The 16,522-nt window shown below is 43.7% G+C and overlaps 3 protein-coding genes across 5 annotated transcripts; 1 reads left to right on the forward strand and 2 right to left on the reverse strand.

The window, feature by feature from the left end:
• Positions 1 to 98: 98 nt before the first annotated feature.
• aaas (achalasia, adrenocortical insufficiency, alacrimia) lies at positions 99 to 5,338 on the reverse strand. 2 transcript variants are annotated; one of them, XM_048245071.1, is made up of 17 exons: positions 5,073 to 5,338; positions 4,430 to 4,555; positions 4,219 to 4,346; positions 4,085 to 4,140; positions 3,879 to 3,970; positions 3,683 to 3,729; positions 3,384 to 3,482; positions 2,842 to 2,985; positions 2,614 to 2,734; positions 2,089 to 2,213; positions 1,936 to 1,996; positions 1,502 to 1,592; positions 1,288 to 1,360; positions 1,105 to 1,172; positions 688 to 769; positions 459 to 543; positions 99 to 343 (listed from the first exon to the last, which is right to left on the reverse strand). In XM_048245071.1, the coding sequence occupies exons 2-17, from the start codon at positions 4,538 to 4,540 to the stop codon at positions 203 to 205; spliced, it is 1,524 nt and encodes a 507-aa protein (XP_048101028.1). In that variant the 5' UTR covers positions 4,541 to 4,555; positions 5,073 to 5,338; the 3' UTR covers positions 99 to 202. The 2 variants fall into 2 exon arrangements, with proteins under 2 accessions (XP_048101028.1, XP_048101027.1); XM_048245070.1 differs by having other exon boundaries at positions 4,430 to 4,561.
• A 105-nt stretch (positions 5,339 to 5,443) lies between these two features.
• mrps25 (mitochondrial ribosomal protein S25) lies at positions 5,444 to 7,292 on the forward strand. Its single transcript, XM_048245073.1, has 4 exons — positions 5,444 to 5,676; positions 6,233 to 6,339; positions 6,531 to 6,618; positions 7,019 to 7,292. The coding sequence occupies exons 1-4, from the start codon at positions 5,543 to 5,545 to the stop codon at positions 7,203 to 7,205; spliced, it is 516 nt and encodes a 171-aa protein (XP_048101030.1). The 5' UTR covers positions 5,444 to 5,542; the 3' UTR covers positions 7,206 to 7,292.
• A 99-nt stretch (positions 7,293 to 7,391) lies between these two features.
• Positions 7,392 to 16,157, reverse strand: LOC125295694 (rabenosyn-5). 2 transcript variants are annotated; one of them, XR_007193687.1, is made up of 13 exons: positions 16,044 to 16,157; positions 14,877 to 15,176; positions 14,473 to 14,604; positions 14,040 to 14,140; positions 13,908 to 13,953; positions 12,528 to 12,689; positions 11,978 to 12,243; positions 11,631 to 11,701; positions 11,359 to 11,445; positions 11,161 to 11,263; positions 10,282 to 10,386; positions 8,448 to 10,147; positions 7,392 to 8,286 (listed from the first exon to the last, which is right to left on the reverse strand). XR_007193687.1 is itself a non-coding variant. In XM_048245069.1 (12 exons), exons 2-12 carry the CDS (start codon positions 15,037 to 15,039, stop codon positions 9,056 to 9,058), a joined length of 2,328 nt encoding a protein of 775 aa, XP_048101026.1. In that variant the 5' UTR covers positions 15,040 to 15,176; positions 16,044 to 16,157; the 3' UTR covers positions 7,392 to 9,055. The 2 variants fall into 2 exon arrangements, 1 of the variants encoding a protein (XP_048101026.1); XM_048245069.1 differs by having other exon boundaries at positions 7,392 to 10,147.
• Positions 16,158 to 16,522: the final 365 nt, after the last annotated feature.

Below are 16,522 nucleotides of genomic sequence, written 5' to 3' on the forward strand. Positions count from 1 at the left end.
TTTTTTTGCCAATGAAGGTATATTCTGCACTAAACAAAGGTCTTTCACAGTAAAGTATGTTGTCCAATAAACACCAGTGGTTGTATGTCTGTTAAAATGTGGATTTCTCAAGAACAGCAAAGAAATTATAAATCCTTTATAACATTTATTTCAAAACAAATAATTGCAGCTCCAGAGGCAGCTATGTGTGTGTGTGTGTTTTTTAAGAGCACTGTTCAGTGTAGAGTTGATGCGAGCTGTAGTCGGCACTCTGACCTATGAGATGAGGCAGTGGGCTGGGTTGAGCAGCTCCTGCACTCACAAAGTAGAAGGGCAAATGGGAGATTTTTCCACTGGACCAGCACTGAAAAAAAGAGCCACATTCAGTCATGCAGTTACCTCACAGAAGGATGCTGGTCTCACTGTAGGTTACGATGGTAGATTGCATGCGGACTCAAACCTCATATCAAACTACTTACCACTGTCAGCAGTGCCCCATGCTGAAAGTGAGGGTGGAATTGCATATGTCTGGGTTCAGCCCCTGCTTCTCCATGTACAAACCCACTGAAATGTAACAAAGCATATATATCTTAAGTCAACAAACATGAAATTCTGATTCTCCAGTTAGTAATGTGTGAAAAGTTTTATATATTGTAAAAGACATCATTAGGAAGAGGATGGGGTAAGGTGTGAAATGGGCCGACCCACCATGGCAGAAGCTCGAACACTGGGCTAGTACGGGTCCTAAAAACGGCTATCACAGCTGGACGCCCCTCTGTCTTTTTATGCCCTGTAAACCAGAGATCACGGCTTAAACCAAACCCAAATTTAATCACCTCTTAATCTGATGGGGAACTCTAGCATAGTTGTGAAAGGAAGCAAGTTTAACATTTCTGAACCAAGACAAGGTCTTGTCAATGAAGACCTCAAACTACTGATTTAAAAAGTTCAAGAACTGATAGGGCTAGTCAAGGTATGGGTGGGGTTTAGAACAGCCAGTCTCCTTGGCAGCAAATTTCACCTACAAAAAAAGTGGTCCCCAAACTGTACCCTTGACATAATGTACCAACATTACATTTGACTTTGTTAGAGAAGCTGTCAACCAGGTGTTCTAGAGAGGGATACCTTTCAGGAGTACAGCGAGCCTCTCTCCTCTTGGATCCCACGCAAGTGACTGCACTTCTCCTCCAACTCTGCCAATCCAAAAGCATACATCACTTTAAGTCAAGACCCTTTCTTTTACACACTCAGACTCATATTTATTGTCTCCTCTGCCATCTTATTGTGACCACATGCACCCACACTTACATAATATCCCCGTCTGGACTGTTAAAGGTAGTCTCAGACAGATCAGCTACAACCGCTGCAGCTTTAGGTCCTCCTGCAATAGAAGCATACATTCACACATACACATAATCCGAGTGGCTGTTCCTTGACCACAAGGGGTAAGATCTTGTCTAACCTTCAAAGGTTGTGGAAGAGACAAAAGTATCCATAGTGTACTTGAAAGGGAGATGCATACCTGGTGAGTCAGTAAAGGTGAGTGCATAGATAACCATCTCGCCCTGAACGCTGAACAACAAACGAGAGCCATCAGGACTCCAACAGCCAGACTGTCGGAGAGAGGGAAATTATTTATTGACTGATTTATACAATTTGTCATAAAAAAACATTTTCATAAAACCTTTTTTTTATTGTCTAGAGAAAGGTTTTACATTTATACAACACAATTGTAAGAGTGCAAATATAATTCTATCTTCAGAATTGCGCAAAAAAAAAAAAAGTCACCAGCACAGAATAGTACACTTTCTCTTCAAACAGAGTATATTTCATAGACTTTTGTTATAAACGCGTCTTAAACTGAATTTACATTCTTACATATTTGGATCCTGATCTATATGTGAAAGACCACTCCATCACACAGCTATGGCATGTGTGTATGTTAATAAAATTCACCTGACAACGGCCTTTTAAGCATGGCCATCTCTCACAAGTCCACATCCTTGTCTCCCAAACCCTATGGGAAGAAACACACAGTTACCTGATAACACATGCCATATATCTGAAGGGCACTTAGGGGACATGGAGTGATTCTGGCAGAGGCTTTACCTGAAGAGGGCAGAGGGAGTGGCTGCCAACACTCTGCCACCATCCGGTGCCCAGGACAGGAAAGTCACACCTCCCCCTCCCACTCGCTGCAATGGAACACAACTCTCCGCTGCAACATCCCACACCTAACCATTCACCATGGTACACATGGTACATGCATACACAAACAAACATACATATGAGAAATAGCAAATGGAGGTACCGTTATGTGTTTACGAAACATGAATGAAGGAATAAAACCATTAATTCCTCACTGAATGGACTTATGTTAGTGTCAGTGAAAGAGGAAATACCATTGATTTACATATCAAATCAATCTCTAGATGAAAGTCTGTGTGGTGTGTGTGTCTGTGTGTGTGTGTGTGTGTGTGTGTGTTTAGATATCATCAGTGGCTAGTACGTACACCCGGTACATTTTCCTGTTAAAATATTGCGTGCACAATGTGTACAATCTGGGGTCTTAACATCTATTTGGATGAGATTGTACTTCTCGATCGAAATATATGAACAACACTGTATCCGTACCAGCATGGCTGTGTCCACTGGGGAGGCAGACACAAGGAGAGAGCCAGAGGGAGCCCAGGCAATCGATGTGACTGGAGAGTGACCAGGGTGGGACAACACTTGTGCACACCCTGACGATGGCCTACCAGGGAGAGAGAACTGCTGTAAGATAAGGGGAGATTCACAGATAGGGTGTGCATATGTGTATGTGTACTTAAGTCGTGTTGTAATGTAGGTGTGACTGCCCACCGTGTGGAAAGGGAGGTGGGGTCTACATGCCAGACCAGCAAACAGGTGTGGCAGGCTACTGCCAATGCCGAAGCGCAGAGAGGCTTCCACTGGAGGGCGGCCACACTCCGCTGCAGCCTGTGCTTCAGAGTGGGAGCTGTCACACTGAGAGAGGGATAGAGAGGGATGGAGGCAGAGAGGGGGGATTGAGAGACATGGAAAGAAAGACAATGGGATTAGTATGTCTCATTATGAGGGGGCAGAGAGTCAAGCAGTTTTCCAATCTGCACCATAGTCTACTAAATCAGTCTTATAAAATAAAGTGTCATACTCATATTCAGACATAAGCTTACTATTTATGTCTTAATTTGTGACTGCACCCCCCCCCAAACTCCTCAAAACAAAGGACCCCCAGTTCACGGCGAGTTGTTACAACAAGGAAGTTACGTAATTTCACAAGTTACCGGTTGTCACAAGCAGGTACAAACGGAACGCACAATTTTTCTCTACTAGGACTGTTTCACACAATGTGTACTGGAATTTGTCTCTCTGAGATCTAGTACCTTTTGGAGTTGTGGATCCGGATGGAATCATCAAGCAGGGCCACAGCAAACTTGTCAGTGTGAGGGTGCCAGGCAAAGGCCCGCACTGTGCAATCTGACCTGTAACAAGGAAGCACAAGGCTCAGGATAATGATTATGCAACAAGAACACAGTATAACACTATTACTACTACACTATTACTACTACTACTACTACTACACACACACACACAAAGAACTCAGTGTTGAGGAATGATGTACTTTAATATGTTATTCTTATCAAGCCATTCTAAATGGCACCAAACTGAAACTCACACTTACCAGTCCAGCACTTGTGAAAACTCTGCCACCATGTCCTCACTGCTCAGCTGTAGAATTGCATGGTTATTAATACTATGTCTGACATTATAGGGCATACACTACATACATGTGGGATGGGGGTAGGGTGTGATGAAAGTTGAAAGCTACATATATGTGGGATGGGGGTAGGGTGTGATAAAAGTTGAAAGCTACTTACAGTAAGATGTGGGAATAGTGAGCCATGAAATGAGGATATATAGCGAAGCAGAGCCAGCACACACCCCGAGCTCATACTCAACCACTTGGGGACTGTTCAAAACACAAGTCGAAACAGCTGAAACATTAGATAACCTTGAATACAAAAACTGTGTTATTTGTGCACCATATTTCAGAGCTATGGACAGCAGAAACAGAAACACGTACCCTCCTCTGCACTATTGGTGATTTCATCCAGTAGTCCTGCCAGCCCAGCATCACGCCTGTTGGACAAATACCACACTGAAATAAAGAGCCAAGATGAGAGCGTGACAGAGGATTGCAAAATGTTCTATACATACCAGGCCCCGGCACTCCTCATCCAGAGTGTGTCTCGGTGGTCAAGAAAGGCTGTTTTACAGCTGCTCTCGGGACGACTGTGGGGCTTTAGAGATTCACGTGGGAAGTTCAAGCTCGGTGGATCCCACATCTGTCAAACAGAGAATGTGTCAACAAATGGCAAACGATGCTGCGGATACTAGATATTACCATTATTGCCATATTTGAACTCACCTGCTTTGGATAACTGCTTGGAGAGGACCCAGACACCAGCTCATTGTTGGCCTCGTACAGTGTCACTTCTCCGTCAGCAAGAGGTGGTGGAAACAAGGCAAGAGAGCACATAGCGAAACACTCCACCTGTAGCTAGCACATTGAGATCACTTTTGATCAGCGAGGTATTTCATAGACGCAGTTTACCTTTAACATGTCGTGCAGTTTAACAAACATGCACAGCTCGGCGTTAACGTTACCATTATCTGCGTTTCACATGCCAGTAAAGTAAACAGCAAGTTACCAACCAGACTGTAGGCTAACTGTTAACTACGTTAAGTTGGCTAACGTATAACGTAAACGTTACATATCACCTCTACTTAAGCCTAGCCCAAGCCCAAAGAGGAGCACAGGAAGAGAAACACATCTGTTTCCAATTTAATCAATTATATACTGCAATCATGTATGTCAACAACACACAATGCACGAGCAAACATAATCAGATACAACATTTGACCAGCAGCTCATGTGTTGGTGCCAATTGAAACAAAACTTCAGCCATTTGTCAGTTTACGCAAATGTTGGAATATGGTTAACCTTACACATTGTTTAGCTGGTTTCATAAAAATAAAGAAGAGAAATATTTTTTGAAAGTAGTTATTACCTTAAATGTGCTACAGTATCCAAATAGAAGTGCTCCCGCCGAACTGTACGGTACGGTGATTCCGATGGGACAAATAGTACCAGATCTCAAGAACGCAAGAGGGCGTGTTTACAAATATTTTCAGCCATCCCCTGTCTGTGTGAGAGGAGTGGATAAATTCAGCTATTAAAAAGTGGAGTGTGACTTTTGGCGTTCGGAATGAGAGCAATCAAACGAGATTTAAAAAGAGATTCGATTGAGAAATGTGTTCAGGGCGAATGTTCGAGCAGGTTAGAAAACAGCGAACCTCCAACTCGCTGGAGGTCGCTAGCTGTTTGCAAAGTAAGTTACCACTGCATTATAACGAAACGGAAGTAGCAGAAATTTTATGGTAAAAGTCAAAAGCATCAGAGCCCGTCACTGAAAGCATCCGAAATATACACGGCTTTGATGATAAGGGTGATATCAACGTCGTTAACAGACTTGCAAATATGCCTATGAAAGGCAGATTTCCGATTCGGAGAACCTTACAGTATCTTCAAAAGGGTGACATCGTCTTTAAAAATGCCGTCAAGATTATGACGGTGAATTACAACACGCATGGAGAACTCAGCGATGGAGCAAGGTCAGTTGCTGTCTACGGCTATCAGCGTTCACATAGCCTACACTCGAGAAACAGATTTGAAAGTTTCATTAATGCCACTGTTAAGCACCAAGTTATCACATTCGTTCCCCTACCAGTCCCATCTCAAGTCCCGTCAATGTTAAAGTTACTGTCATCTAATCAAGGGATGCCTGCGCTAACGTTACCCTTGCTGTCTGCTGCAGCGTGCATTGGATTTGTGTTCCATAACAAATTCAACTGTTGTAATATTTGTAACGTTATAGATTTACGTCCGGGCATTTTTTCATACTCTTTTCATAATTTCATCCGACTTTGTGATATTGGTGATACGGCAGATCAGCAGTGTATTTTTTACAGTCTATGGTGTAAACCCAGCAAATCATTTGACTTTTGAGTGGTTACCAGAGTAGGACAACGCGTGGAAATCACTGTTTTGGAACTGAGAACCGGTGGACGCAAATCTATAACTTTTTAATAATAATGAAGCGAAAGTTGTACTAACTTAATGCACTATGGTTGGTTAAAGTCTGTAATTCATTTGCATTCTACTTTATAGAAAGTTCGTGTTTTTCAACGTGCCCCAGATACAATATAAAAACCCATGGTTGCAAGTTGTGATGTTCAAGAATATGACGCCGTCGCCCTTCCTGAAATTTTACTTGGGTAAGAATCATATTTCCCAGCCAGATAGTGCTTTTAGACGAAGGACATGATGATGGAATATGATGGTATAATCTAAAAAGGTTATTTAGGGTCTTAAGATTGTAAGGTTTTATTTACTTACTTATTACCACACAATGCCTTATAGTTTATGTCAACATGTTGATTTTTGATTTGGTAATTGTTTTGAGCAGATGATGGGGAACAGGTGCTGGTGGACGTGGAAGGAAAAGACTATAAAGATATTACCCAGCATGTCAGGAAGATTCTTGGAAAATCAGAGTATGTAACTAATTATTTTTTCATCAACTCAAACCAATATTTGCTGAATGTTACAAGTAAATTGGGCATGTTTGCTTTGCTGTTTGAATGTTTCTGTACAAGAACATTCTTCAGAATTCTTCTGAACATTAAACATGCATCAATATGGAATGAAATCTGTATTCTTTTTGTATTAATGTTTAAGAGTGGGTTTCTACGTGTAGTCTTTCACCACTTGCCCGACTGTATAGTATATTGTTTGGTCCACAACAGCAAATATATTATTGGCTACAGCTATTGACAGACTAACTGGGGTAATGTCTCTGTAGATACATGGGTAGTTGGCTAGTCTGTAGTAAATTGTGAGTTTCATATGAAATATGCAGACACTGAGTATCTTGTCAATCTTGTGCCATTTCAGTGCGGTTCTGCAGGCTGAAGCTCGACAAGAGTCTGCCAACCCAGCTAATTTTGGCCCAAAGAAGTACTGTTTGAAGGAGTGTATAAGTGAGGTGGAGGGCCAGGTGCCTCACCCCGGCCTGGTACCTCTGCCCAAAGAGATGACCGGCAAATACCGGGCACAGATGGCAGCTAATTCACAAGACTGAGAAGAGTGAATGAGATGTATAAATGTATGAAGAATGAAATCCTGGCCCTGTAATATTGTATTTTGTAAAATAAATAGTCTGAACATATTTAACCTTTTTTGTCAGTTTTTTCACCTTCTGATTACTTTCAAGCTAAAACTTTAAAGCTAGTTTAATTACTTCAATAAGACTTAAAACTACAGGGTAGGCATTTCTTCACATGTAATTTTATTAGTGCAGAGTTACAACATACTCCTGACATCAACACAGGAGAGCAGGCAACATTGTCCAAAAGCTACTAAATTAGTCACTCAGTGCACCAGTTATACAGGTGCCCCATGAAAGTGCTGACTCCCAAAGTTGCACCAAGCAACGCTGTACAATGTACACTGGTGACGAAAGACAATACTATTCCAGCTTGAGACAAAATGTCAACTTTAACATTGTTCTTAAGTAAAATCTGTAAATTAGAGCAAACTTTAATCCGACAGTATACATGATAATACTTAGCACTGGACTGGTGTAGTGTCTGCATGATATGGCTATCCCTGTGGGCAAATAAGCACTTGCATTGTGTTAAGAGTGGTTCTTGGCTCCTTTGTGGAAGAAGGCTAAATGTCAACCCCAGTGGACTGCAAGTGTAGGTCAGTGAGGATCATGACATATATTGTGTAGGTTCAGGTACAGGCATGTTAGTGCATGTTAGCATATGACTAGTGATGCATGGCAGGAACTCATGAGAACCATATGAATGCTAAGAGGAGTGCCTCATCATCAGTTACACATCACTTTTAATCTAAGATTTCATTTTGTGAACTAGTCTGTAACAATACACACTCATTCGTTCACAAAGTACATACCCTATGCACTGTACATATGACTGAATTGCACAGGAAGTACCAAAACATTACTTTGGTAAAAAAATTCCTGTCTTTTTTGGGGGGAAAGATAATGCAAACTGAACTGACCTTCAGCGTTTAAAAAGTGCTTTATGGCAAATTGTTGCAACTGAGTCTCAAAGCCAGGGGGTCAAGGGCTGCCCCGAGTGCTGATCTGAAAAATCCTCAGGTGCTGGCAGAGTTCAACTGTAACACTGACCAACCTGGAAGTTGAACCATCTGTATTAAGGCTATGACTTAAAGGATATGGTGCAATTTAAGGTTGGTGTAGCAGAAATCACGTTACTACCAAGTAGAGCTAGATTCTCATACAAGTTATCTTATTTTCATTGGTGGGGAGAGTGCATATATAAAATATATTTACCCCTCAAGGCTATTAATGTAGGGACCCTGGTAGCCACAGAGTTGACGGACAGTGAAGCAGTAAAAGGATTGTTATTCAAGTTGTCGGCTGACTGCAGTTCCACATAAATACCTTCTCACAGTCTGGACTGTCCATTTTGCCCTCTGGTATCTCAGGAAGAGCCTTCTGGTACTCGAGTCTGCCGTAATGAAGCAGAATGAGACTTGATTTGGGGATAGCTGTGGGAGATCAGGCCTCTCCACATTCAGTTTCAGTTAACTTAGGTTGAACTCAATATAAAACCTGAAAGTCCTATCCATCAGTTTAGCTCTAGTGTGTGTGTGGGTATGTGTATGTGTGGGTATGTGTATGTATGTATGTGTGTGTGTATGTATGTATGTATGTATGTATGTATGTATGTATGTATGTATGTATGAGTTCTCCCCATCCAAGGATGTCCTGGAGAGAGAGAGAAACAGGACACAAGTGAACGCACATCAAACGGTCCTGCTGTTGGGAGACAAATGAAGAAATACTGCTTGTGAGACAGAAAAGCAGGACGGATGGAGTGACGGGAGAGGGATCAAGAAAAGTGAGAGGAAAAAAAAAAAAAAAAAAAGGGGGGGGGTTTAGCATGCTTTCCTCTTTTGTTCTTGCAGTGTGCACTGCAGCTCCCGCAGGTTCTCAGACAGCAGCTCCACCTCGTCTGCGCGTCCATTCTGTTTGGCGTCAAAAATGTAGGCGCGGATGTTGTCAATCTGCTGCCGTAACAGCTCCTCCTCTATGATTTCGCACGCCACCGACGCATCATCCTCGTCGTCATCAAAAGGATTTTTGGACGCTCCAGGTGGCGTGCCAGCCGTCCCTTCATTAAACGGGTTCCTTGCATCACCGTCCGCATCTTCTTCAAAGGGGTTTCTACCCGTTGGACTTTCCCGCGTGGTCTCAGCTCCTTCATCCACCACGCCCTCCTCTTCCTCCTCAAAGGGGTTGTACTCCTTTTTCCCATTGGCCGTGGCTGCCTTCTGTTCTCTCTGGATGTCCTCAGCGAAGGGGTTGGAATCGTCCTCTTCCACCGGGGTGGAGTCTTCCTCATCAAAGGGGTTGAGTGACGGGGGCTGTTCGGATGTGGTCGGGGGAGACTCGCCCAGGGGTGGGAAGCTCTTGATGGTTGTTGCTCTAGGCGGCGAAGTGCTTAGTCTGGCCAGGGTGTAGCGCTTGTCCTCCTCATCTTCCTCCTTCTCTTCTTCCTCCTCCTCCTTCACCTTCTTCCTCACCTCCTCCTCTGCCGTTGTCTGCTCCTCTCCGTATCCCTCGGTGTCCCTCCACACCCCGTGTGCCCTCTCCTTCCACTCCAGGCGCTCCAGCTGCTCCTGCTGCAGGCTCTCCTCCTCGGCCAGCTTCTTGGAGAGCTCGATGGCGCGGCTGGTCTGCTGGAGGTCGTACTCGTCCTGCAGCTGCCGCAGGTTCTCCTCCAACACGGTGGCCTCGTCCGTGCGGCCGGCTGCGCGCGCCTGTCGCAGGAAGCTCTGGATGTTGTCGATCTGCTGCAGCAGTGGGTCGTCCAGCTGGCGCGTGTGCAGCGCGTCCGACGAGGGCAGCCAGCCGACCGCCTTGGTCATGCGGGGAGAGCGCGCAGAGGCGGGGGCCTCTCCGTTGGTGTTGGGGGCTGGACGAGTCCTGTCTAACTCCGACCGACGCTTTTGATTCTCAAGAGCAGCCTGTGTGGAAGGAAGAATTGAGGCATGAGTCATTCTGGATGAGCGAGTTAAACTATTAGCAGGCACAGGGCCTGCTTGCAATTTGTGTGTGTGTGCGTGTGCGTGTACGTGTATATGATGGGGTGTTTCTCAACCTGTCTCTCCTGCTGCAGTCTCCTTTCCTGTTCCTCTCTTCGCTTTTCTTTCAGCTCTTCATACTTATCCTTAGTGGGCAGAGACATGAGACCCAGAAGCTTCTCCTGAAAAACAATACATGAATCAAACAGTAAACTTCTCTCATATCTCTCTCCTATTTGTCCATATTATTTATGCTGGTCTCTAGACCTTATTATTGCACTGTTGCACTACTTTTTGCACCTTCACCATGACACTCACTCTCTTGAGCACCTTACCATACACACAGAACTACAGGACTACTTTTGCACCCTCACCATGACACTCACTCTCTTGAGCACCTCACCATGCACACAGAACTACAGGCCCCGTCACTACAAGTGTCTCATGCTTGATCACCCTCAAGCACACTGGATTTTTTACATTTAATTTATATAGTATATTTAGTATTTAGTTTTGTTAGTTTTTCTTATCTCCTACTGTCTCTATTGTACAGTGGAGTTTGGTTATATGTTTATACTTATATTTACCATTTCTGCTGTAAGTGCATGTTGTGTGTGATGTCTATATGCTACTGAGACCCCCTGAATTTCCCCTTCAATAAAGTATCCATCTATCTATCTATCTAACTTCGTTTTCATGTTTGTGTGAGAGTGAGCAATAAAATAAGACCAAAGAGGCTACATTATGCGACTTCAAACTATACTAATCAACTTAAAAACATCCTGTCAGGCAATGGCTACCCTCAGTTGGGTGAGGACAGTTACCAAGACCACAGCAACTTCTGGAACTCTGCTGGAGAGAGACACGCTACATAAATCTCTCTAAAAGGCAGGGAAAATAAGAGAGAGAGAAGCGTGAATCTCTCACGTTTCTCTGCATGTTCATGTGTAACTAACCTGAACAAACAGCGTGGCACTGTAGCGCACCATCCTCTGTAGCTGAAGAGTCTTCGGATGAGGTTGAGGTTCCTCCTTTACTCCAAGTGTCATAATCCTCTTACTGTTCCACACAAAGGGAGCAGAGCAGTATTAGTACACTGTGGGGTAGCACTCGAAAGAAGCACAAGCGTGTAGTGGAGGAAGCACAGTGGTCACCTGAGAGCATCGATGAGCTCGTAGTACTTCTGCACCTCCATCCTGAGGCCACCTGCTGTGTCCAGGTTATAGGTTGTCTCTCCTGCACTGTAGGCACAGAACAAAACACGTCACAAACAACACCGTCTACAGAAAACACTACATTACATAAAGTATGAGGGGGTGTCTTAATTATTCAATTGCCCACTTATGTATTTTGGTCAATTTATGCATGTAATGTGTGCCATCAAGATTATTTTCATGATTCCCATTATATTGGGTAGGGGCCTCACTTTAAGGACTCGGCCATGCGGATGTATTCGGGAGCCTTCTCATTGACCTTGTCCATGCAAAGCCTCAGTTTCTACATGGACACAACAAATCAAGACAAAGCCATAGAGGTTAGGAATCAACATTCAGAGCAGAAAAAAGGTTCTTTTCGAAATATATGTGGGTGGAATGGAAGCATTTCAAAAAGTCTTAAGAAATGCTATCTTACTTGAGACTGATGAGGACTTTAAGCTGTCTACATAAGAAGACAAGATGTTCAGTAGTGGGCGAAGGCAGGGATGGTATTTAGATTTTCATGATAAAGCTGATGTGTGCGAGGATAAATGTCATGCATTCCCAGGGCACGTACTTCATAGAGTTTGACGATGTCGGGCACGTGGTCCTTCTCCTCCAGCTTCTCCTGGCGCTTGAGCAGCGTGTCCATGCAGTGGTGGCAGCAGCGGATGCGGTCGTCGTCCCGCTCCTCCAGTACGGAGCTGACCGAACTCAGGCTGCTGATGCTGCCGCGCCGGGAGAGGGACGGGACCACTGCGACCCCAGAGCCAGACGACTCCTTCTGCCCAGGGCTGCCTGCTGGGGCACTCAGGGCCTCGCGAGTGCCGCTGGTCAGTTTGTCTATATATATAATTAAAAAAACAAACATATGAGACATATGTTGGAGTTCTTCCGTCCGTGTAATTCTAGCTTGCTGGTCCCGTCATATCCAAGTGGCTAATGATGAGGGCCTATGCTTTTCACACTGACCATAGAGTGTAGAATATTCAAGTGCTTACAGGCTAATGGTGAGGGCCTATGCTTTTCACACTGACCAGAGTGTAGAATATTCAAGTGCTTACAGGCTAATGGTGAGGGTGTATGCTTTTCACACTAACCAGAGTGTAGAATATTTAAGTGCTTACAGGCTAATGGCAATGTGACAAATTCCATGCACTTCCTGCACATGATGGAACCGCACAGGCGGCAATGGTGACGGCGGTTCCTGATGTTGAACTTGCCCCCACAGTCCGGGCAAAAGGGCACATCCGAGTCATTTACCCAAGACACCACAGATTTCTCAAGTGCTGAGGAGCAAACATAGATGCACATGCATGTAAGAACCTCCAAGATGCCACCAATGTGTGGCCATAGTGCAGCATCATATACAAGTGTTTCAGTTGCAATTGTAATTGCACTGATACAATACATACTATGATTATATTGATCTCTACAGTGTTGTTTCCTTACTATGAAAGACTCACTATACAAGAGGATAAGGCATTTTTCAGACAAAAGAACCTATTAAAAGGGACACCAGGCAAGCCTGATGCTTTTTCTCTATGAAATGAAACTCCCCCTAGCGTCTGTACGTGTGCGAGCCCTTGCTCAGCCTGAACCTCTTTTCCTTTTCTTTGCATCTTCCGTCAAGGGTTTTCGCTGCTTCTTCGCCAGCTCTGCCATTATACACACGTTTGGAACAATCGCTAGCGTTTCGTTAGCCTGCCTCTGTGCTGTGGATGCAGGATGTAAACTGATCCTGCTTCTCGCGACCTCTGAGACTTTGTGAGACTGAAGGTCGGCGGGTACGATACACTGAACTTGCAAGTGGGATATTCTTCCTACAGGCAGTAGGGGCGGACGAGAGTCTCTTCATTTGCCCTGTAATGAGTCATTTAACCTATACCAGAGACTTTCTAATGAGGAGACACAGCACTCAAAAAATCCTCCATAGAAATGCATGGGGTTAGTTTGTAACGCCAATATGGCCTTTGTCTACACATATCACACCCCTTCCTCGGCAAAACGTTGACATGTGAATACACTGAGCCAATCATGTGGTGTGATGTGAATACATTGAGCCAATCGTGCATTTCTGCCGAAGAGGATGCCCGGTGAGTGCCCAAAAAGCGTTGCTATATGGCCGCCGAGTGGAGGGACTTGCCTAAAAGGACTTTGCCTATACCGACTTATGAAGATGATAAATTAACACGAAAACGTTGCCTGGTGTCCCTTTAATTTGATTAGATTCAACTTCATAGTCATTGTGCAGAATACAAGTACAGAGACAACGAAATGTAGTTTGCGTCTAACCAGAAGTGCAAAAAAGCAGAAAAGTGCAATGTGATACACAGTATAGGCAGGTGGTGCATAAACAGTATAAGGCATATAGTGCAGTGTAGACAATAGTATACAGTTAAGAGGGTGAAATGGTTTACACTAACTAATTAACAACATTCATAGAGTTCTTAGTAAAAATTTGTCTATGACGATGCATTTTTTTTTCAGGATAATTGTTACCCCACCTCTGATTTTTCCTGCATCCATATTGGTCCTGTCAAAAGATGTTAGCTGAAAAAATAAAAAACAAATATGTCTCAGACAGTGTTTCAGAATGACTAACAAGTCAAGCCATCCACTTTTTTTGTTTCCTTTACCTTCTCTAGTCGGATGATGCGTTTATTAACTTCAACCACATAGTGGTCAATCCTTTCAGCTCTGTGTTTTTTGAAAAAGTCTACATGGCTCCTGGTAGCTCCTGAAAGCCAAAATATATTATATAGGATAGTATTAAGTCATACTCTGAACCAAGTTTGTCATGATACGCTGCATCAAGGATGTAAACAACGTAAAAAAAGACCTGTTTGTTCATCATGACATTATTACATATCTGAAACTAAATGTTTAACATTCAAGGTTTACATTTTCCTGATATACAGTCAGTACTCAAACACAAGCCTTTAGCTTGCTCTGCCTGCTGAGTTACAGGATCATATTTAGGGCCTCTGCCCAGATCATTTCATTTTCCACAATCATTATTTCCATTTGTCATAATTTCCCCAGCTGTGGGAAAACTGCCTGGAGACTCACCAAGCTCCTGTGGTTCCCACATGTATGGGTCCACTCCCCCGTAATAAAAAGATTCATAGCTGGTCTCGTTCCTCTCCTCTCCATCCCGCTTAAGCAGCTTGTCTTTGGCTTTCTTGGCCTTCTGCACCAGACCTGTTAAGATACAGGGACAGCTGAAAGCTCAACCACTTGCCGTCAGTGAAACCAATGTATGCACTCTTCACTTTGGAGTAAATGACCATGGTTTAAAAAAAAAACGTCAGACATGCTGACACTCCTGTAGAATACATATTGAAATACCAAGACAGTGAAAGCAGTGATGTCTAAAGAAACTCATTAATGTACAGAGCGGCAAGTGTTACATACGGTATGTGTGAGATAGTGAGCATATGTGGGGAGTAAATAAGGTCAGTGTGGTCACTTACTTTTTATCTGACCACGTACATGCCGCTCCTCTCCCGAGTGCTCCTCCTCATAGTGGTCCTGCAGCTGGTAAAAGGACTGCAGGTCCTTCAGGCATAGCGGACACAAGAAGCCCTCCTTTACCTCCACAGAACCCTCCAATGGAGGAGGATAACTGGATGCCATGGGCACAGCCAACGTGAGGCAAATGGGGTAGACTAGAGTTGAAAGTGCTAGAAGAACAGGGCTCAGTCATTCATGCTGCACCTGACATTTGGGGCAACTTACCCCCCAACTCCTCCATTGCATCCCAGGGCGGAAGCCTGTAATTCACATAAAAGCAAAAGCACATAATTTTACCTTACGACTAGGATATCAAGATTTTCTTGTTGAGAGCATTGCAATTCAGCATTATAGAGATTACTGATTTAGCCTGGCTAACACCAAACTGATTGACATTGAGAATGGGAAGGTTCGTCTGGGTTACCCCAGGCTAGAGATGAATAACATCCCATCAAGTACATCAATATTTTTACGTACGATTTTTATAACACGGTGCGTCGGTGACGAGCTGTTATATCGGTGGAATTAACTGGAAACATTCAGATGGGAAATGCATCCTAACATGTAATTGGTGTTGGTAACGTCATTTGAGTACAAGGTAAGCTAGTTCATGATGCATTCAAGCTGAGGTAAATCCCCTAAAATAATCTTCACAGACGAGTTTGTAGTCTAGGAACCACGAAAATTCACATCTGATATAGCAAATGTGCGTGGGTAGACTGCACAACAATCATATTCTAGCCGCAATACACGGGGTTAGCTTACCAGGGACGCAATGCATTCATGTGCATTATGTGCAACTATGTTCCAACCGGCTAACGAGCAAAACAAACGTTACTCATAGCCAAACATCACATGAAGCCTTCCTATCCCGAATACCACCGCTAAATTATGTTTTAAACACCGAATTAAAAAAAAAAAAGAATTGCGCAAAAAATAGATGTTTAGCCGCTAAGGTTAGCTGTTAGCTAGCTAACGACATTGCTAGCTACAGAAGAGACCCATCCCATCACAACAGCCTAACAAGACCATCTGAAAGGGCTATGGCTAATGTAAGCTAGTCAATTTAACAAATACTGTTGTCAACCCTCTGAGGGCGAAAGGGCAACTTATTTGAATAAACTTACAGTTTGTAGTTAAACGTTTCTTTCACAGTGCTTTAAATTCCCAGCTGTGAAGGAACTCCCTCCACGGGTGAAAGGTTACATCTCAGTCTGCTCAGAGAATGCCTGCTCATCACACGGTGGATCACGTGATCAAGGCCCATCCCAGTCATGTGATTAGCTAGGCGCCCGCCCGGTTTGAAACCTTTTACTGTCTATGTTTGATACCTCTATCAGAGAATGTCTAATAAGGGATAAGTCCGTAGACGGGCGTTGACTCTATCTTTTACTGTCTGTTTGAAAGGGGCAAAACTTGAAAGCTAGGGCAGGGACTGAGCCTGCATTCTGTATGCATGGTAAGGTGCTCAATGAGAGTGAGTGTCATGGTGATGGTGCAAATAACTAAGTCCAACTGTGCAACAGTGCAAGAATAAAGTCTAGAGACCAGCATAAAATAAATATGGATATATAAGAGAATAATGTAGACAAAGTAATATAAAAAA

The sequence above is a fragment of the Alosa alosa genome, chromosome 6 (genome assembly GCF_017589495.1).
Source record: "Alosa alosa isolate M-15738 ecotype Scorff River chromosome 6, AALO_Geno_1.1, whole genome shotgun sequence".
NCBI classification, from domain to species: domain Eukaryota; kingdom Metazoa; phylum Chordata; class Actinopteri; order Clupeiformes; family Clupeidae; genus Alosa; species Alosa alosa.